The 20,278-nt window shown below is 36.0% G+C and overlaps 1 protein-coding gene across 6 annotated transcripts in view; it reads left to right on the top strand.

Annotated features, from left to right (window-relative positions):
- The first annotated feature begins 3,024 nt into the window (after positions 1–3,024).
- RNPC3 (RNA binding region (RNP1, RRM) containing 3) overlaps positions 3,025–20,278 on the top strand; it is a 33,954-nt gene continuing 16,700 nt past the window's right edge. For 4 of the 6 annotated variants that reach the window (XM_049616694.1, XM_049616693.1, XM_049616692.1 and 1 more), the window contains exons 1-9: positions 3,106–3,449; positions 5,117–5,164; positions 8,931–9,049; positions 10,270–10,353; positions 11,008–11,119; positions 12,431–12,499; positions 14,167–14,309; positions 17,726–17,848; positions 18,877–19,028. In XM_049616694.1, the coding sequence (XP_049472651.1) occupies positions 3,255–3,449; positions 5,117–5,164; positions 8,931–9,049; positions 10,270–10,353; positions 11,008–11,119; positions 12,431–12,499; positions 14,167–14,309; positions 17,726–17,848; positions 18,877–19,028 (1,045 nt within the window). In that variant the 5' untranslated portion in view covers positions 3,106–3,254. Of the gene's footprint in view, positions 3,450–5,116; positions 5,165–8,930; positions 9,050–10,269; positions 10,354–11,007; positions 11,120–12,430; positions 12,500–14,166; positions 14,310–17,725; positions 17,849–18,876; positions 19,029–20,278 lie in introns of all 6 variants that reach the window. The other 2 variants (XM_049616691.1, XM_049616695.1) reach the window with 2 other exon arrangements.

Below are 20,278 nucleotides of genomic sequence, written 5' to 3'. Positions count from 1 at the left end.
AACAAATAAATGAATAAAAAATCTTTGCAAAGCTGGGTTTTTGTTTTTTTTTTACCCCTGTTGCTTTGAGAAAAAACAAGTGCCTCTTGAAAGTCAAGGTGGAACAGGAAGCAAGGAGGCACCAAGGGTATTATGAAAAAATTATTGAGACAATAAAAGCAACATGAGTTGAGAAAATTTGGGAACCTCTGCAGTATAACAAGAAAAGAAAATGAGAAATGTGCAACTCAGAACAGAGCACATCTACTTCTACTCAAACATGGGAGAAATAAAAGCAAATTATATCTTCCTCCTATCTCTCAGGTTAAGGCTAATATGAAAAGAGGGTAAAAAGTGAGGCCTGAATGTAATTTAGAGTTGACATTTCAAGACCACTGGGACTATTAACTGAAAGTGACTAAGAAATTATGAAATCTGTCTGAGCTATTGGCAAGAGAAGGATAAGACAGATTTAAGTGAGTGCAGATAAAAGTAATTAAATTAAATGGTAAACTATCCCAATGAGTTGTGATACTCAATTATAATATATAAGGACCATTAAATTTATGTTGATGGCTGATGGAGCAATTTTTGACCATAAGAAGCAGTTATAAATATTAAGGTTAATCCATTCCTGAATTCATTCCTTGAACAGATATTTATACATTATATGCTCATCATTTAACTAATGGTACGAGACACAGCAAAAGTTTGCAAAAGACAGTGTTTAAAGCAGCATGCCTTCTCTAATAAGTTTATCCCTCTACCCTGTCTCTATTTTTTTTTTTTTCTCCAAAGCACATATAACTCTCCAAAGGAACTTATTTACTTATCTACATGTTGTGGTCTATCTTTACTACTAGAATATAAGTGCCAAAAGAAAAAAGAATTATCTTGTTCTTTCTCCTCTCCTCCATTTCCCAACATTGGCATGCTCCATCGATCAATACTGGGCCCCCTTCCCCTGGCCTACACTATCTCTCATCCCTTGGATAGAAACATTATGTGTGTTGATGCTATATGTGCATCTCCAGTTGATATTTCTCTAGAATACCATATTTACACATCCAATTTCCTACTTGAAACATGGATACTGAATAGGTACTTGAAATTTAACATGTATTCCTCCATTTCCCACCCTTCCCTGCAGTCCCTAATCTAGTTAACATTTTAGTCGCTCTTATGCTCAGTAAATGGCACCATCATCCACCTAGATGGTGAACAGTTTAGCGCTCAAGCTGAAAACTCAGAACTATCCTTAATCACTCTTCTTCATCTAAAAGTCTATCAATTCTACTTCCAAAATATGTCTCAATTCCAATTTCTTCTCTCTATATCTACTGTTACCAAACTATTTCAAGCAATGTCTTGTGCCTGGGCTACTATAATAGCTTCTACTGGCTTCTACTATATTTTTCACACAGCAACCAAGAGAAATTTTCATATCCAAAATTTAATCATTATACATAGACACACACACCCATACTAGAAAAATCAGTCAGTTTACAATTAGTCTCCATATAATCAAGACTCCAAAGAAACATACTGGAGCATCAAGGTCTGACTCTACATAACTGACATTTGGGGGTTTTCCCATGTTTTCCTAGTTTTTATTAAAATCTGTCCCTTCCTGGGAAAAAATATTTACAAACAGAGAGGGATGGAGACAAACCACAAGAAACTCTTAAATACAGAGAACAAACTGAGGGTGGATGGGGGGGGGGGGGTGGAGGAGAGGTGAAAATGGGTGATGGGCCTTGAAGGGGAGCCTTTGTTGGGATGAGCACTGGGTGTTGTATGTAAGCCAGTTTGACAATAAATTATGTTTAAAAAAATCAGAAAATTGTCGAGTACTACCAAATACTAATACTAAATTAGAGCCTCCTGAATTGCTCATAGTGCTTAATACAACTATAGAATTTAGAATTTAGACGTCCAAGCTTTATTATGATAATAAACATCAGGGATTTCATGTTAAAAAAAAAAAAAAAGTCCCTTCCCTGCTTCTCCAACAATGCTCCATGAAAGCAGAAGTTTAGTATATTGCTTGCTGTTATATCTTTAATACTTAATTAAGTAGGAAATAAAAAGTAGGCTCCATAGGCCCCTAGACTATAGCAGCACCTGTACAGAATGTAGCCGACTGTAACCAATACCTCTCTCTAGAATCCTCAAGGGATTCTAGAGAGAAATTTTCATATCCAAAATTTAATCATTATACACAGACACACACACCCCCTACTAGAAAAATCAGTGAGGAAGATTTCTGATTGATTTCTTGGGATGATCTCTCCCTCACTACATTCAGAAACTAGGCAGGATAGTGGATCAAAGTGTAACGCCAGTCACGCTAACAGGGTCGAATCTCAGCTTTGCCATTTATTAAACATCAATGCCCTCATTGTATATCAATGCCCCCTGTACATCAACGTCCTCACTTATAAAATCGAAATGAGTACCTACCCCCTTAGGGTTGTTATGAGGATTAAACGTGAAGATCTATCGCTTTATCTATATAATCATTTATTTACATTTATTAGAGTATATCTCCCTAGAGGCCACCAATTCCGTGAAATAAACAGTGGCCAGAGCCTATGAGGCTGCTATATGCACGATGATTCAAGAAAACAAAACACATTTCTTTGTTAACTTTTTGTTCCTTAAACTGAGTTCTAAGGGCACTTACTGAAGGAAGAACATGCTATCTTTAGGTTTTACTCTTCCAAGACTGTAAGCAACCCCCCCCCGCCGCCGGCCAGCCAGTCAATACGCTTTCGCGATTGGCCAGGAAATAGGAATCCAGTGAGCTCAGCTCCCGCCCAGGCCAGCGCCGCGTCCAGTCTTGCTCCCCGCCTGCGCTGTCGCGGTGGTGGCTCTTTCATTCCCTGGGTTTACGTTCTTTCCCCTTCACGCGACTGGGACCCCTCATTCCTTATTTGATACATTTTTAAATCCTCACGCTTCTCTAGGGCAAAGGTTTTTTTTTGTTTTTTTTTTTTTTAAATACCTTCAGCAGCTACCTGTAATTTAAAACCACTTTGCTTTCCCTTCGTTTGGAACCTAGTTCTTCATTTTCAGAAACCGGTTTCCGAAGAGACATCCGTCGCGGATGCAAGTCTCGCGAGAAAGTGACCGTCTATCGCGGTATTTCTCTGTTTCCAGAATCCTTAGCGCGAGGCGGAAAAATACTCATTTATCCCCAGCTTCTGTTGATTAGCTCATTTTCACTGCGGCCTCTTCTCTTCGCTTTCCGTGTTGCAGTTTCTCTGAGGGAAATGGCGGCTCCCGAGCAGCCTCTACCGCCGATGGCAAGAGGATGTCAGAGCTCTGCTTCACTCTCTCCGTCACGGGGCGACCGAACCCTTCTTGTGAGGCACCTGCCAGCCGAGCTGACTGCTGAGGAGAAAGAGGATTTGCTGAAATATTTCGGGGCGCAGTCGGTGCGCGTCCTGTCAGATAAGGGACGACTGGTAAGGGCGCTCCTGTCCCAAGCCGCCGGGGAAGGCCCTTGACTCGGGGAGGGGGAAGCTTTGACAGAAGGAAGACAGAAAAGAGTGGGAAAATGCGCTAGTGTAGTGAGGGCGTGTCTGTCTTTCCTCTTTAATGTGCAGATGTCTTGCGTACCATGTGAAGTTTTAATTGGCTTGAGCCTGCATTAGTCACAGCGCCGCCGAGAAGGGCAAGGCAGAAGAGTGGCTTATGTTCCCTTTTCTGATCCATCCGGGGAATCTCAAAACTCCTCTGAATTTGAGAGCATTTCTTTTAGACTCAGTACTCAAATACAAAGTACAAAGGACTTTGCAAAAATGTTGGTTCACGTATATGCCACTGTGAAGATATTCATTAAAATAGAGGAGAAACTACAATAGTAAATTCAGTAAGCCAGTTATAGAATTTCTACTAGACTTTTTACGAAGAAATTATTCATAAAATCTTTTTCTAAAGTAAAGTGAAAAAAATAAAAAGGGGCACCTGGGTGGGTCAGTGGTTGAGGCTTCATTTCTTGATTTCGGTCAGATCGTGTTCCGTGGGAGGTGAGATGGAGTTCCTCTCCGGCTACCCGCAGAGCTTGGACCCCGCTTAGGATTCTCTCTCTCTCCCTCGCCCCTCTGCCCCGCTCATGCTCGCTTGCTCGCGCTCTCTCTCTCTCTCTCTCTCTAAAATAAAATAAAAATAAAATAAAAATTTATTTCTGACGGAATCTTTGGGGAACAATATTTTGAGACTGCAGGAATTTACTCAATAACTTCATTTGCTTTTATGCCTGAAGATGTTTTAGATGGGTTTCTCTCCATTAAAATAGTACGGTGATGTTAAGTTTCTGCAAGATGGTCTATGATGCAGCGAAATCAGTGGTTTTAGTCTCCTCTGGTGATTCTAATATGCAGCCAGGGTTAAGAAGTACTGAGAAGAACGACCAGTTTTGATCAAAGTGTCATGTATACCAGCAAGTACAAGTATTCTGTGTTATTCAGTTTAAATACACTCTTATTAGGTCATGTTGGATCAGATCTGACAAAATTAGAATGTGTGATGTAATATAAGCAACTCTTGACAACAACTCTTTCACAGCATAAGGATTCATTTACTTTTGACTTATGTTTTTTTCTGATGGTTTTTAAACTATTTACAGTTTATATTGAAAAATAGACTTCTCCCATTGAACCCTTATTACAAGGATAAATCACAAAGGAAACATGCACTTAATGATTTTCTGTTGGTAAACATTTTTAAACTTTGCATTTATCTTATAGAGGAAAGTTTTTAAGATCTTCATATATATTATAAATTGCAGATATTTGTATATTGAGATAGTTTAAGAGTTGTCCTGTGTATAGTAGGGGTTTTTAAACTTCTGGTCTATTGAACTATTTAAAAGCATGTGTAAAACATACTGTATATGTGTGTACACCTTCGTATTTAAAAGGCTACATAGCTGTCATCTCAAGGAACTCTGAAGCAAAAAAGATTCAGAACCACTGTACTGAAATTAATTATCAGTTAAAACAATCTCGATTTTCCATCCTTTTCCATGACTATTAATTTTTGAAATCACTGTCAACTGGTGAAGTATCAGACTTCCTTATGGAAGACTGAAATTATGTTACAAATAATTTGTACCTTAATTATTTTTCAGAAACATACAGCTTTTGCTACTTTTCCTAGTGAAAAAGCAGCTATAAAGGTATGACTTTTTTATTTATTTATTTTTTTACTATTAAAGTTGTCAGCAATTTCCTATTAACTTATCTTTGTTCAAAAATGAAATGTGATGTTAAACCACAGTTTTCAAAAGCAAAAGGGTCTGTATTTCAAGAGTTTTCCTCACAGACTGCATTTGGTTTATCAGTTGGCAAATCTTCTCCAATGTTTAGGTATTTGGAAATTAGAATAGATTCACTGGAGGGGCGCCTGAGTAGCTCAGTCAGTTCAGCATTGGACTCAGGTCATGATCTTGCAGTTCGGGGGTTCGAGCCCTGTCAGGCTGACAGCTCGGAGCCTGGAGTCTGCTTCAGATTTTGTGTCTCCCTCTCTCTCTCACAATAAATAAATAAATAAATAAATAAATAAACAAACAAACAAACATAGATTAACTGGAAAGCAAATTAAGATTGAATTGTAATTTCATATGTACTTAAAAATAAATTCTAAAGGATGCAAAGATTGATAACTCTCTTTAACTGCAAGGTAAGATGTTTTAAGTATTAAAGGGAAAATACATGTATTTTAAAAATCCTAGGGATTCATTCACAAAGAAGTTGACCTTTGAGGTAGACCTTTAAATGATTAGTTGGATTTTGAGAAGAAAACAAAGGGAGATGGGCCCTTTCAGGTTGGGTGAACACTAAGTGAAGCTGTCAAACATGGAAAGTTGTAAGTAGAGCAAGAATTAAGGGTTGAAATGGAACTAGGACTTGGAAAATAGGTTGAGATCTAAATTTGGGTGGGAGGGAGGGACTGAATTTTGTTTAGTAGATATTAAGGCACTGATAGTTTTGAGCTGGCCAATAATATAGTCAGATCTGTGAAAATATCTGGTAGAGTTCATGTAATGGATTAGATGGGGAAAAACTAAAGGTAGGAAGACCAAATGGAAAGCCAAGACAAGAGAAGTGTTATAATGGGCAAGGCAAGATAAAAGGTCTGAATAAATCAATAAGAAGACAAAGGAAGAAGTAGATACACACTTGGTAGAGATTGAGTTTGTAGGTCTTGTGATTCCTATACATAATTAGGTTTGAGATTTTTGGGCTGAGGTATTAGGTTATTACATTAGCTGACATTAAGGGCAGGATTTAAAAGATACTTGCAAAGGTAGATCATGAATTCAAATGCTATCTGTTAACTTTGAGGAGTCAATGAGCTACTTCTGTGGAAATATTTTTAATACAGTTAAAAATATGGCTTTAGAGCTGAGACAAGCTCAAAATGGAGTTTTTTGAATCAGGTGAATGGGTATGGTTGCCCAAGGAAGACAGACCAGCAAAGGAGAATGAGAAGAAGAAGTTGAAAAGGAAGTAGAACTACAAAGTAAGTAGCTGAGAGAGGTGGGGGAAATTAGCTAACATTAAAAATGAAAAACCATATATCCTTAAAGAGAATATGTATGACATCCATTTTGCGAGGAAGAAAATAATAATAAAGATTTATGTTCTCATTGAGGCTCACATTCTCTAAAGGGGAGGCAGATTATAAATAATAAACATAATTGTTTAATATTTTAGAAAATGATAAATGCTATGGAATACAAACGAAAAGGAAATAGGATCAAGAGTGCTAGATGGGAATGGTTAAGTTGCTGTTGAGGTGATAAGGGTCATATTTGAGCAACGATCTGAAGGAGGTGAAGGACGTTAGCTAAGAGAGTACCTGGGGAAAGTACATTCCAGTCAGAATAATGGCTGGAACAAGGGCTGTAGTATGGGAGAACGTCATGTTTAAGTAAGCCAAAATGGCTGAAGCAGACAAAATGAGGGGGAAATAATTGGATTTGAGGTTAGAGAAGTAATAGAGGCCATATCATGTAGGTATTCTTTTTTTTTTTTTTTTTAAAGTTTATTTAGAGAGTGAGCAAGAATAAGCAAGGAGGTACAGAGTGAGAGGGAGACAGAATCCCAAGCAGACTCTGTGCTGACAAAACTCATGAACCCTGAGATCATGACCTGAGCTGAAATCAAGAGTTGGACACCTAACCAACTAAACCACCCAGGCAACCCTCATTTAGGTATTCTAAGGATCCTAGATTTTACTCTGAGTAAATGGGGAGCAATTGGAATATTTTGAGCAAAGCAGTAACATAATCTAACATATCTTTAAAAGGATCACCTTGGGTGTTGTGTTGAGAAGAGATGTAAAGCAGGGAAGAGTAGAAACAAGGAAATCTGTAAAAAGGTTATGGTGGCAATTTAGTTCAGAGATGATAGCTGTTTGGAATGAGGTGATAGAAGTGGTTAGATGCTGGATATATTTTGAAGATAGAAGCAAACAATTTCTTGATGTGGGAAGAAGACTTACAGATGATTCCAGTATTTTTGACATAAGTGAGTAGAAGAATGGAGTTATACCAGCAACTGAAATGTGAAAAGTCCCAGATAGAAAATATTTGAGGGGATGAGGAGAGAACATTAGTGGCTTAGTTTCTGAAGTGTGAGAAGTTTGAGATGTTTGTTTGACACCTAACGGGAGCCATCCTGTAGTTTGGATATGTTTTCTTGAACTTCAGGGCAGGTTTGCACTGAGGTTATGAATTAGGGAATTATAAGCATAGTGATGGAATTTAAATTTAGGATGCTGATTAGATCACCAAGATAGTAGCTGGAAAGAGGGCCCATAATAGAACTCTGGGGTGTATGCCAACATTTAGAATTTGAGAAGGCACAAGCCAAGAGATTAAGCAGTAGAAACCAGTGAGCTAGGAAGCAAACAGCAAGAAAGTGTGATGTCTTGACACCAAGTGAAGAACATGTATCAAGGAGGGAGTGATCAACTGTGTTAAATGCAATAAGATGATGATTGAAAGTAGACCATTGGCTTGGCAGTACAGAATTTGTTGTCTTTGCTAAGCAGTGCCAGTGGACTGAGTTGGCGACTGGATGGGAGCAAAGGAATTTTAGGTAAAGGGCTTAGGTAATTCTTAAGGAGTTTTACTGCAACAGTAATTAAAGGAGGGGAGAAGAGCAAAGTGGGATCAATGGATGAAGAAAAACAAATTAGGATGGGAGAAATAGAAGCATATTTGTGTGCTAATATGGACGATTTAGTAGAGGACAGAAAATTAAAGAAGACTTCCCATACAGTTTCAGGGAGCAGAAGAGAGACTCTTGAGTAGATGGGAGGGTGGGATTTAGTATACAAGTCAAGCAACTGGATTGAGATTAAAAACATGACTAGTTAATACATTATAGCAGAAGGTAGAATATGTAGATGCATATGCTGGTAGATGGGAGTTATGGTGGGAATCTGAAGTTCTCGTATAGTTGTTTCAGTTTTCCCAAAGTAGGAAGCAAAATCCTAAGGTAAAGAATGGGAAAGGAATGTTGTGAGGGTTGAGGAACCAGGAGAAAGTACAAAATAGTCTTAGAAATTAGTAGAAAAAATGAACTAAAAATGAGATATGTATGGCATCATTAAGTTCCACTCCAGATTTGTGGTTGTGGTCATGAATTTAAAGTGAGTCCAGGCTGATTGTGTTTGTTTTTCTAACCTTTTCAGTTGCCTAGGTATAGGCAGATTTGGATTTCAGCAGATTTTAGTTTTGGTAAGTGATAGGAAGCAGTTTCTTAATAAACGACAAAGGCTAACCAGCCTGACATTAGAAATGGGTAAGAAATAGCCAAGGAAATATTAACAGCATTAACAAAGAACATGTGTAAGTTATTATATAGATGTTCTCTAACAAATAATTTTTGGTGGAATTATAAAATATTTTACTCTTGCTTTTCCAACTGAAGGCATTGACAAGACTACATCAGCTGAAACTTTTGGGTCATACTTTAGTTGTTGAATTTGCAAAAGAACAAGATCGAGTTCATTCCCCATGTCCCTCTTCAGACCCTGAAAAAAAGAAAAGGTATGTAGATAGGTTTTCCTAAAATTTTAAAGTGTTTTTAATCAATTGTGTTTCTATTGGGTTGTCTTCAGACTAGCAAGTAAATGATTTCAGATAATAAATGATACATCTCTTGAATCTAGTATATTATATTTATGTTTGTTCTTAATTGTGCATTAGGAATCTTCAGTGTTGATTTAATATTAAGAATTTAATCAGTGTGAAGTGAGAAGAGGGTAGGGTGAAAAGTAATCAATTTTAAGTGGAGGAAAAGTAATCAATTTTAAGTGGAGGAATATAACTAGACTTCAATTTTAAGTGGAGGAATAAAACTAGTATAAGTCCTTGTATTACAGATAGCAGGGTGTCATGAAAAGGCATGGCCTTTGAAATCAAAGACTTGTATTTAGTTCCCAACTGTAACTCTTTGTAGTTATAAAACTTATAAATTTGCTTTGCACTAGTGGTTCTCAGAGTACTCCCTGGACCAGCTGCATCATCACCTCAGATTCTTGGGGTGCCTGGTGGCTCAGTTAAGCATCCATCCAGCTCTTGATTTCAGCTCAGGTCATGATCTCACTATTCCTGAGATTGAGCCCTGTGTTTATTATCTGTCAACACAGAGCCTGGTTGGGATTCTCTGTCTCCCTCTCTCTGCCACTCCTCTGCTCACTCTCGCTCTTTCTCTCTCTCTCTCTCTCTCTCTCAAAATAAATAAACATTAATGAAAAAAGAAATACAGATTCTTGGGCCTTACCCTAGTCCTACTGAATTTGAAATTTGGTGGGGGGAAGGGTAGGAAGGGGAAGATAAAGCCCAGCAGTCTGAATTGTAACAAACTCTTTAAGTGATATTGATACATGTTAAGAAATTTGAGTACCACTATTGTATACCGTGTGAACTCCAGGGGTATTTTTTGTTGCTTTTTGTTGCTGTTTTTTTGTATGTTTTGTCAATGAGATTTGTCATACCATCTTCATAGGGTTTCATTGAAGAGTAAAAAGACTAAATGAAAATGTGTGCCTTGTATAATGTCTAGGATAGAGAAGGACGTTTACTAATGTTGATTACTATTTACCTTTCTTTTGCTATTTGTTTGAGAAATGGTTGGAAGTTTTATTTATTATGGAACTATTTTCGTAATACAGTACCATGTTTGAAAAGGTAATATGTCTTTTCTGTATGTAGTTTTTTTACTCTATTTCTAAACATAAGATCAACTTTGATTCTGTATTTTTTAGATCTGATGATCCTGTGGAAGATGATAAAGAAAAGAAAGAACTTGGTTGTTTAACCATAGAAAATGGGATTGCACCAAACCATGGGTTAGTATTTTTTGTTAGTGTCTTGTTTTTTCAGTTTTGTCATTCAGAGTGTGTGTGTGTGTGTGTGTGTGTGTGCGCGCGCGCGCACGCACGTGTGCGTGCCTGTATTGCAAATAAGATGTTCTACAGGATATTTTATTATCTGTCATGTATATTTTTAACATGTTGATTGAACATTTTCAGCAGTTAGAGTTTGTCACTGAATTTGGGACCATTAAAATGTTAAGAGCTATAAGGGCACCTGGGTGGCTCAGTTAAGCATCCAACTTTGGCTTAGGTCATGATCTCACAGCTCATGAGTTAGAGCCCCGCGTCAGGCTCTGTGCTGATAGCTCAGAGCCTGGAGCCTGCTTCAGATTCTGTGTCTCCCTCTCTCTCTGCCCATCCCCTTCTCACACTCTTTCTCTCTCTCTTAAAAATAAATGAACATAAAAAAAAATGTTCAGAGCTATAAGATAAGCTCTGGTAAGAAATACCTTTTTTTAGTGCAGTCAGAAAGCAAGTTTCTTTTTAAATGTACTTGTTTGGGATTATTAGGAACAAGGTAAATCTAAAAGTACTGAATTATGTGAGCAATTTTGTATGTTACCTAAAAGTGAGTTATTGATATGAAATTTGCTAAAACATGATAAACATTTTAAATATTTTTTTTAGGCTGACTTTTCCCCTGAATTCATGTCTCAAGTATATGTACCCACCACCTTCAAGCACAATCCTAGCAAACATAGTAAATGCTTTGGCAAGTGTGCCTAAGTTCTATGTACAGGTAAGTAGAATGAAACGTAACTTTCCTCAAAGTAAATGCTTAAATGACTTGATAATTATTCTCCATGCTAATTTTTATACTTTTCATAATAGTATTAATCAGACTAATTCCAACATGCAATGTATTATAGTAATTAAGGGTGTCTTAGTTTGGGTTGCTATAACCAAGTACTGTAGACTCACTGGCTTATAAACAGAAAATTATTTCTCACAGTGCTGGGGATTGGAACTCTGAGATTAGGGTGCCCGCAAGGTTAAGTTCTGGTAAGGGCCCTTTCCTGGGATGCAGGTGGCTGTTTTCTCTTTGGATCCTCACCTTGCCGAAAAAAGGTGAGAGAGCTCTCTCGGGTCTGTTTTATAAGGGATACTAATCCCATTCATGGGAGTCTACCCTTATGACCTAATTACTTCCCAAAGGCCCTACCTTCTAAGACCATCCATCACACTGAGTGTTAGGATTCAGTATATGTATATGGGTGGAGGTTCAGTCCGTTGCAAAAGGTAATGAAGTGTTACTGGATTCAAGTAGAAGTTTTTCTAAACTGTGGTATAAACATAGTAATATGCTTACTATTAATAATACTAATAAACACAATGTAATTTGGGAAATATAATTTCTGGTAATTTTTGTTACTTAAGCATACACCTTTAATGTAGATATTCTTTCTTAAAGAAAAAGGCATAGTAGACCCTTAAGCAAATGCTTGAAAGTATTGATAGTAGTAAGATACTTTGAGGTACAAAATGTAGATGATATTTATTTTCTTTATTGTACCTTCTGTTTCATAATTCTACAATAATTAAGGGGAAAGACATAACATTTTGATAGCATTCACATTGCAAGAACATGACATTTTTAATAATGAGAATAATAGTATTTGTAGAATTGACAAACATTTCAGGAAGGCTAATCTTCTGAGATATACCAGCACCTGGTATTATCCCTGTTCTGGGATAAGGCAAGAGGTGGCCAGCCTTTGCACTAAATCAGGAGTGTTATTGCAAAGTTTTAAATTACATAAAATATAAGATGTGAGTTGAATCGGGTGCCTAGGTGGCCCAGTTGGTTAAGCATCCAACTTCGGCTCAGGTCATGATCTCACGGTTTGTGGGTTCGAGCCCCGCGTTGGGCTCTGTGCTGACAGCTCAGAGCCTGGAGCCTGCTTTGGATTCTGTGTCTCCTTCTCTCTCTGCCTCTCCCCCACTTGTGCTCTGTTTCTCTCTATCAAAAATAAATAAATGTAAAAAAAAAAAAAGTTGTGAGTTGAATTGTCATTTTATTATATGATTTTAAATGTGTTTCTGCTTTAAGGTTCTTCATCTTATGAATAAAATGAATTTGCCCACACCTTTTGGACCAATTACTGCGCGACCTCCCATGGTAAGAAATCTCTTAGAATTTTAAAGATTTACAACATCTCTTCTGAGGTGGGATTATTTAGGATCAAGTTCACAAATATTGTTCCAGTAACCTCTAATGTGCATTGAAAATAAGGGACAAATACAAAGTTAATAGAACATTAGTCAAATGAATAATTAAAAGTGGAAAAAAGCCAGAACATGAAAGAGATGCATTTGGTAATAGAGGCCATCATTTCTGTGATATCTTTTTTTTTTTTTAAACATTTTTTTAAATTAAGTAAGCTCTACATCGTGGGGCTTGGACTCATGCCCTTGAGATCTAGTCGCATGCTTGGGGTGCTTGGGTGTCTTAGTTAAGTGTCTAACTCTTCATCTCAGCTCAGGTCTTGATCTCTAAGGCCATGAGTGTAAGCCCTGTGTTGGGCCCCATGCTAGGAGTGAAGCCTACTAACAAAAAAACAAAAAGAGTGGCATGCTCTACCTACTGAGCCAGCCATTGGCTCCCTAGAGGCCATCGTCTGCTGCCAGTGTTGTTGTTCAGTCCTCTGATCCAGAACATTCTGCCATTTTATAAAATAATTACATTCAACAATTATGAAAATTTCCATTGTTTCTGGTTTTACTGCATATAGAACTTCATTTGCAAAAGACAAGAAATGTTGCTAATAATTTTTATTAGAATTTACTGTGCAAACCTATCAGTAATTTAGATCATCTGTGTCTGCTGTTGAATAATTCTAGTTTCTATTTTGGTGTAGTACTCTTAGTATTTGTTTAGACAGTAGCACTGAGAAATTATTTTGAATCCTAACATTTAAGTAGAACATTTGCTTTTCTACTATGTATTGCATATTGGCTACTTTTCTAATGTCTATACTATTAACCTTGATAATATTTTGTAATCCCAACATCTCAATGCCTGGCACATTACAGGATTATTAGTTAAGATTAGGCTAACTGTTGGGTGCATGGGGGCTCAGCTCAGTTGGTTAGGTGTCCAACTCTTGATTTTGGCTCAGGTCATGATCTCGTTGTTTGTGGGATTGAGCCCTGTATCAGGCTCTTTGCTGAGAGCATGGAGTCTGCTTGGGATTCTCTCTCTCCCTCTGCCTCTCAGCCCCACAAGCTCACATGCACACTCTTTCTCTCTCTCAAAATAAAAAATAAACAAAGATTAGGCTAACCACTGTTAACATAAAACTCAAATCTTAGTCACTTAACACAGTATAATTTATTTCTTATGCATGTTAAGTCCATCCCAAAATGGACAGAATGGTGTTGTACTCTACTGAATCATTCAAAAGACATAACTTCATTATGTGCATTCCCATATCAATGAGGGTATTACCATACATCTTGCAGATCAAGAAGGAAGAGAGGATTATGGGTGGATTTTTTTTTTTTTTTTTTTTTTTTAATGCTAGCATTTTGTTGGTTAAAACTATTGTATGGTGAAATCTAACTGTAGGAGGTTTGGAAATTTAGTCCAGCTAGGTGTGAAGGAGGAAGAAACAAGTTTTGTGATCAATTAGCCATCTTCTGTAGCAGGTGTTACTCAGTGTTGCATGTGTAAAAGAATATCGTGAGGGAAAGAGATCTGAGAATAATGTGTCTGGATGGAAATGGTTTTTCTGTTCTATAAATATCATAGATTGCTGTAGTCTTTTTGTTTTTTCTTTTAATTAGTATGAAGACTATATGCCATTACATGCACCTCTTCCACCTGCATCTCCTCAGCCACCAGAGGAACCTCCTTTGCCAGATGAGGAGGAGGAATTATCAAGTAAAGAATCAGAATATGAAAGTAGTGATGATGAAGACCGACAGAGGTTTGTAATATCAAATAAGATTTGTTTAGATTTGAAGAAACAGAATGATTCACTTGCTCTTACTAAATTTTGCCTATAATTGTTCGTAATTTGGGGTGATTAGAATTTGTCCCCAACCCTCCAACTCTTGACCATGCATATTAGGTACAGATTAAGACCTGGGACTATATATTAAGACCTAAGGAAAAATTTTTGGATTATGAGTGATTTTTTAGATTGACGATTATGATACTATAAAGTACAATTGATCCTCATTATTTGTGGATTGCTTATTTGTGAATGTGCCTACCTGCTAAAATTTATTTGTAACCCCCAAATCATTACTTATAGATAGGGCTTTTATGGTCTTTTGGCAATGTGGGCATGGTGCAATGATGAAAAATTTGAGTTGCTTGACATGTGTATTCCCAGATGAGGTATAACAGGGTGACATTCTGCTCCCATACTGTTAACAGGTATCCTTTTCATGGTCTATTTAATACTAATCTTTTCACATTTTTATGCTGTTTGTTGGTGATTTTGCTGTTCAAAGCGGTCTCCAACCATAGTGTTGTAGTTCTGTCTAATGTTTACAAGATCAAGGAGGCTGTGATGTGCCTGATGGAAAAAACACATTAGATAAACCTTGTTCAGGTTGGAGCTGTAGTGCTGTTGACTGTGAGTTCAGTGTTAATGAGTCAACCATATTTAAAATAAGGTGCCCTTAAACCAGAAACACATAAAACAAGGTGTTTATAGATCAGTTGGTGAAATGTTAGAGAATAGGCTTGCAGGAAACTAATCCTGACTTTCCCCTAGGGGCATTGATTCATTCATTATTCACTAATTCTTTGTGGAGACTTTTTTTGGCAGAGGGGACACTTTATAAAACATAACTCTCTCGAATAACAAGAATAAGAATAGATTGTATTCATATTTTTTCAGCTTATTCCGTGAATTTTATTCACCTCTGAGTATTTCCAGAGCATTTCTGAGGGATTTATGCAAAGCCATTCATAGTTACTAATGCAGATGAATTTATTGGTTGTTCTTGACAGCCTACATATATTTTATTTAAAGATTCTGGTGAAAAGCAGTAAGTTGTTAACAATGTCCAGGTGTACAATCCATAGCATAGCCTAGAATAGGAATTGCTAAACATTTTCTGTATAGGGCTAGAGAGTTCTGTTATAGTAGGAAAGTAGCCATAGACAAACCTAAATGAGCAGATTTTGTTGTGTTTCAGCACAACTTTCTGTTTACAAAAACAGGTAGCTGGCTGAATTTGGTCCTAAGGCTGTTAATTGGCCAATCCCTCCTCCAGCAGACTAGTATGTGCACATGATGGGAATCTTTTTTTTTTTTTTTCTTGTTTTTTAAGATTTTTATTTATTTTTAAGATTATTTATTTATTTTTAAAGTTTAATTGTTTTGAGAGAGAAAGACCAAGTGTGGGAGGGGCAGAGAGAGAGAGAGAGGGAAGGAGAGAATCCCAGGCATGCTCCACACTTGAGTGTGGAGCCTGACACGGGGCTTGAACTCAGGAACCATGAGATCATGACTTGAGCCAAAATCAAGAGTTGGATGGTCAATCAACTGAACCATCCAGGCGCCCCTAAGATTTTTTATATTTAAGTAATCTCTACACCAAACGTGGAGCACACCAACTGAGCCAGCCAGGTACCCCATAGGTTGGGAATCTTAGGTAACTGTGTACAGAAGTCAGATACAGGAATGCTTGACAGGAGTCAAAACCCAAGCAGAGAATCTAGGCAATATTTACAAATAATCAGTAAGAATTTCACTATTATTGAGTCAGTGTTCACTTAAGTAGTGGCTCAATATATATATTCTTTCAAGAGAAATAGTTAAAATCAAAGTGTAGGTGGAGCCAAAACTACATAAATGGGGTGACTAGAGTGTCTTCAATAGAGACATTTTAGGAAAGCTGACAGCTCTTGATAGACTATAACTTTAACTTGTTACTGAATAAAGAACAGCATAGAGTGTTGCCTTGTGTTAATTCCATAACCTCTGTAAATTTTACTTTCTTTGTAAAAATTATGCAAACTGGTGAAAACTCTGTTGTTTTATTTAGGTTTTCATTTAGGGATATAGTGAGGAATTCTCTAAGTAATTCACCTTGAGTAATGAGAAACAGTCTCTGGTTTCTGCTTTTCTAGTATCTTCTGGAAATTAAAAAAAAAAAAAAAAGGAAAAACAAAAACCTGTACTGTTCATTCAGCAAATATTTGTTGATTACCTACCTAACTTATCTCTGGCATTGTTGTAGAGGCTTAGTGTACTTTGAGCAGTTTGTGAACAGAGGCATGTTTTTGTATTACTAGATTTATTCATAAAATTTTGGGTAAACTATGATTGTTAAGAGGCTTTATGTTTACATAGCATAAGTTTACATTTTTCCTCACTTAGATTTAAAGCTTATGTTAACGACTTAATTCTCTTTTCTTGAATTTTGTGTGCATGTTTATTTTGCTTCCAAATTTCACAAATGTAACTATAGATATAGAGCTATCTATGACTAGTGGTTTTTGAGCTTGTGCTCTGTGGAAACACCATGTCCGATCCTGTGGAAGATACAAAAAAGGCTAGACAAGATCTTTTCTAAATATTATTCACACTCACAATGAAGATAAACTACATACAATGTATCAATTGTTACACCTTGATAGTTATTTATAAACTACTTCAGAGTATAGTACTGTATTTGAAAACATTGTTCTCAAGTAACTTATCTTGTTTGTGTAATGATTCATGTGCAACAATTATACACAAAATGCTTTAAAATAAAAATACTTCAGTTTAGGCTATCTTTAATTAGAAGAAAAGTCAGTCAAGGAAAGAGAAAAGTTACATAAGTTGTTGTATTACTGTATCTTGTTTTAACTGTTTGGCATCAGGTGTAGTCATTTTATTTGAACAACTAATAATTTTTATACTAAAACATATCTTTTAGAGATAAATTGAAACTAAGTAAATTTCCAATTCCTTTAAAGTAAGATGAAAGTTGACCAAGGAAATTTAGAATATGAGCTTATTTTAAATTATTATCTTAATTGATGGCTTAGAAACTGTACTTAATGGGGCCCTGGGTGACTCAGTTTGTTGAGTGTCCGACTTCAGCTCAGGTCATGATCTTGGCGGTTCATGAGTTTGAGCCCCACATTGAGTTCTGTGCTGACAGCATGGAGCCTGGAGCCTGCTTCGGATTCTGTGTCGCTCTCTCTCTGCCATTCCCCCACTCGCACTCTGTCTCTTTTAAAAATAAACATGAAAAAAATTTAAAAAAACAGACTATACTTATGCTACATAAATCCTAATTTACTAGAATATGTCATTTATACTTCTAGCTTAATTTATATTATGTGCGCCTACATGAGGAATTTTTTGTTTTTATTTTTCTTTCCCTAATGTAGAATGACCAAACTAATGGAACTAGCAAATCTTCAGCCCAAAAGACCAAAAACAATAAAGCAGCACCATGTTAGAAAAAAGCAAAAAATAAAGGATATGTTGAAAACACCATCTACTGCACACAGGTAATTTTGTTTTGGGTTATGAAATAAGCATTTTCTGTGTACTTTGTCTACTTGCTTAACTCATGTCATTTAAAAACAATTATGGCAGATATTTTACTTGCCTGTTTGCCATGGAATTCTATGCATTTTAATATCTTAGATAAAATTATCATTAATTGCAATTTTAGTTTTGTTTTTTTTTTAGCTATTCTACAATATAATTTCCCTTGAACTTGTAAGTAACTTCATAGAGAGTTTGCTAAAAATCTTTTTTCCATTTGAAAGGAATGAGTCTTATTTTTTTAAAGTTTCATATTAAGTATAAATATGATGTATGTTTCTTACCTATGTATGTCTTGATACCACAGTCCCATGCTTTTAATCTCTATAGCAGCACAAATAACTAAAGATAAGTCATGTGAACCAAATTCAGTTTTCCAATAGCCACATTAAAGGAGTAAAAAGATGCAGATGAAATTAATTTTGATAGTATATTTTATTTATCCCATAATATCCAAAATATTATTTTAGCTTATAATTAATATAAACAATTATTGACATTCAACATTTTTTTGTACAAAGTTGCTATATTCTTGTGTGTATTTTATATGCTTATATTTTAATTTGGAAAGCAATATTTCAAGTGCTCATTAGCCACATGTTTGGCTAGTGGAAATTCTGTTGGACAGTACAGCTTTATTGTACAGCATATAGAATACAGTACATAAAAATGTGTATATTAAACATAGAATGAACTTCTTTGTGTATTGGTAAATATCCTCAAGTTTGGAATCAGTAGTCCCCAAGTACTGTCTCTATCATCTAATGAGTGATATCCCTTAATGTCAATCTCCTTGTCTAACTAGGAATTTAATAATACTCATATTAGAAAATTTGTTAGGATTTATTGAAGTATTAAGTGGAAGTTACTTTGTGTAATGCTTATAGTATTATGAGCACTTTATCATTGTTATGGTAAATATGAAATGAAGTTTTACTCAGGATTTTATTTGCAATTACAAAGTAATGCTGTCACTGTTTATAAACAGCAGTTTACATCCAGTGTTGTTACCTTCGGATGTATTTGACCAACCACAACCTGTAGGTAATAAGAAAATTGAATTTCATATATCTACTGACATGCCATCTGCATTTAAGAAAGATCTAGAAAAAGAACAAAATTGTGAAGAACAAAATTATGGTAAGCATATTCTAGTTCTTTAATATGCTATGTAAAAATTCTTAATCTGCTTTTTGTGTTAGAATTAAATATTTGAAATATGCAGACTTCCTTAATATCATGAAATACTATCCATTTTGAACTTTTTCCTGTAATCAAAATTAGTCCTTAATGATGAGACCATCACTGTTGTCTTTTGCTAGTAATGAACTATGGGGTGAAATTTAGTCTGGTTTTTGCTGATGTTTACACTAAAAATACAATGGAAAAGTTTCTTCTGTTGACTTATGTTTTCATTGTTAGATGTGATGTTGTATTATTGATTAGGAAACAAGCTATGTGACTATTGTGTCTGTTGTAGATTTCATGTAAATATATTTTTTTTTTATCCAAAAGACATGGAAGATTGTTTACTAAGATGGTGTTAAGTTTAAAGATTATTAACATTACAGATACTTTTTCTGCTTACTTCAGGCATTAATTTGATATTATAATGACATTCCTTTTTTTTTAATCTTGTTTTTTAATTTTGGAAATAATACGAGCTTATAGAAAATAAACATATAAAGTAACATTTTAAGAGTTAATACCTCAAACCCCACTGTGCCCTGTCTTACTCCATAGAGACAGCCATTGTTAATAATGTAGAATATAGTTATTCTTCAGACCTTATCCTACACATGTGTAAACACGTTTCCTTTTTTTTTAAATGGGCATCATGTTTTATGTATTTGCCATTCACTTACTATTGACTTATTGAAAGTGTAGAGCATAGCAGACTTTGCTCGGCACTAAAAGACAAGTTAGGCATCGTCTCTGACCTCTTGGAGTTTAAAATCTAGTGGGAGTGGCTTACTGTATTAGAACATAAAATATATACCTTATTTTGTTTTATGGTTGCATAATACTACATAGTCTAGTTGCATTAATCTTTATTTTTATTTTTTTTTAATGTTTGTATATTTTTGAGACAGGGAGAGAGAGAGAGAGCATGAGTGAGGGAGAGGCAGAGAGAGAGACACACAGAATCCGAAGCAGGCTCCAGGCTCTGAGCTGTCAGCACAGAGCCTGATGCAGGGCTTGAGCCCACGAACTGTGAGATCATGACCTGAGCCAAAGTTGGATGCTCAACTGACCGAGCCACCCAAGTGCCCTTCATCAATCTTTATTTAACCATGCTCTGTTGGTAGAAGTTGAGGTTGTTTCTGTTTACTATTTGAGAAACCACTGGAACATAAATTTTTGCACATGTGTTTTTGAGCACTTATGTG

The sequence above is a fragment of the Panthera uncia genome (genome assembly GCF_023721935.1).
Source record: "Panthera uncia isolate 11264 chromosome C1 unlocalized genomic scaffold, Puncia_PCG_1.0 HiC_scaffold_4, whole genome shotgun sequence".
Classification (NCBI taxonomy): Eukaryota; Metazoa; Chordata; class Mammalia; order Carnivora; family Felidae; genus Panthera; species Panthera uncia.
The sequence above is the reverse complement of the archived record's forward strand: the minus strand, read 5'-3'. Positions and strand labels throughout refer to the sequence as shown.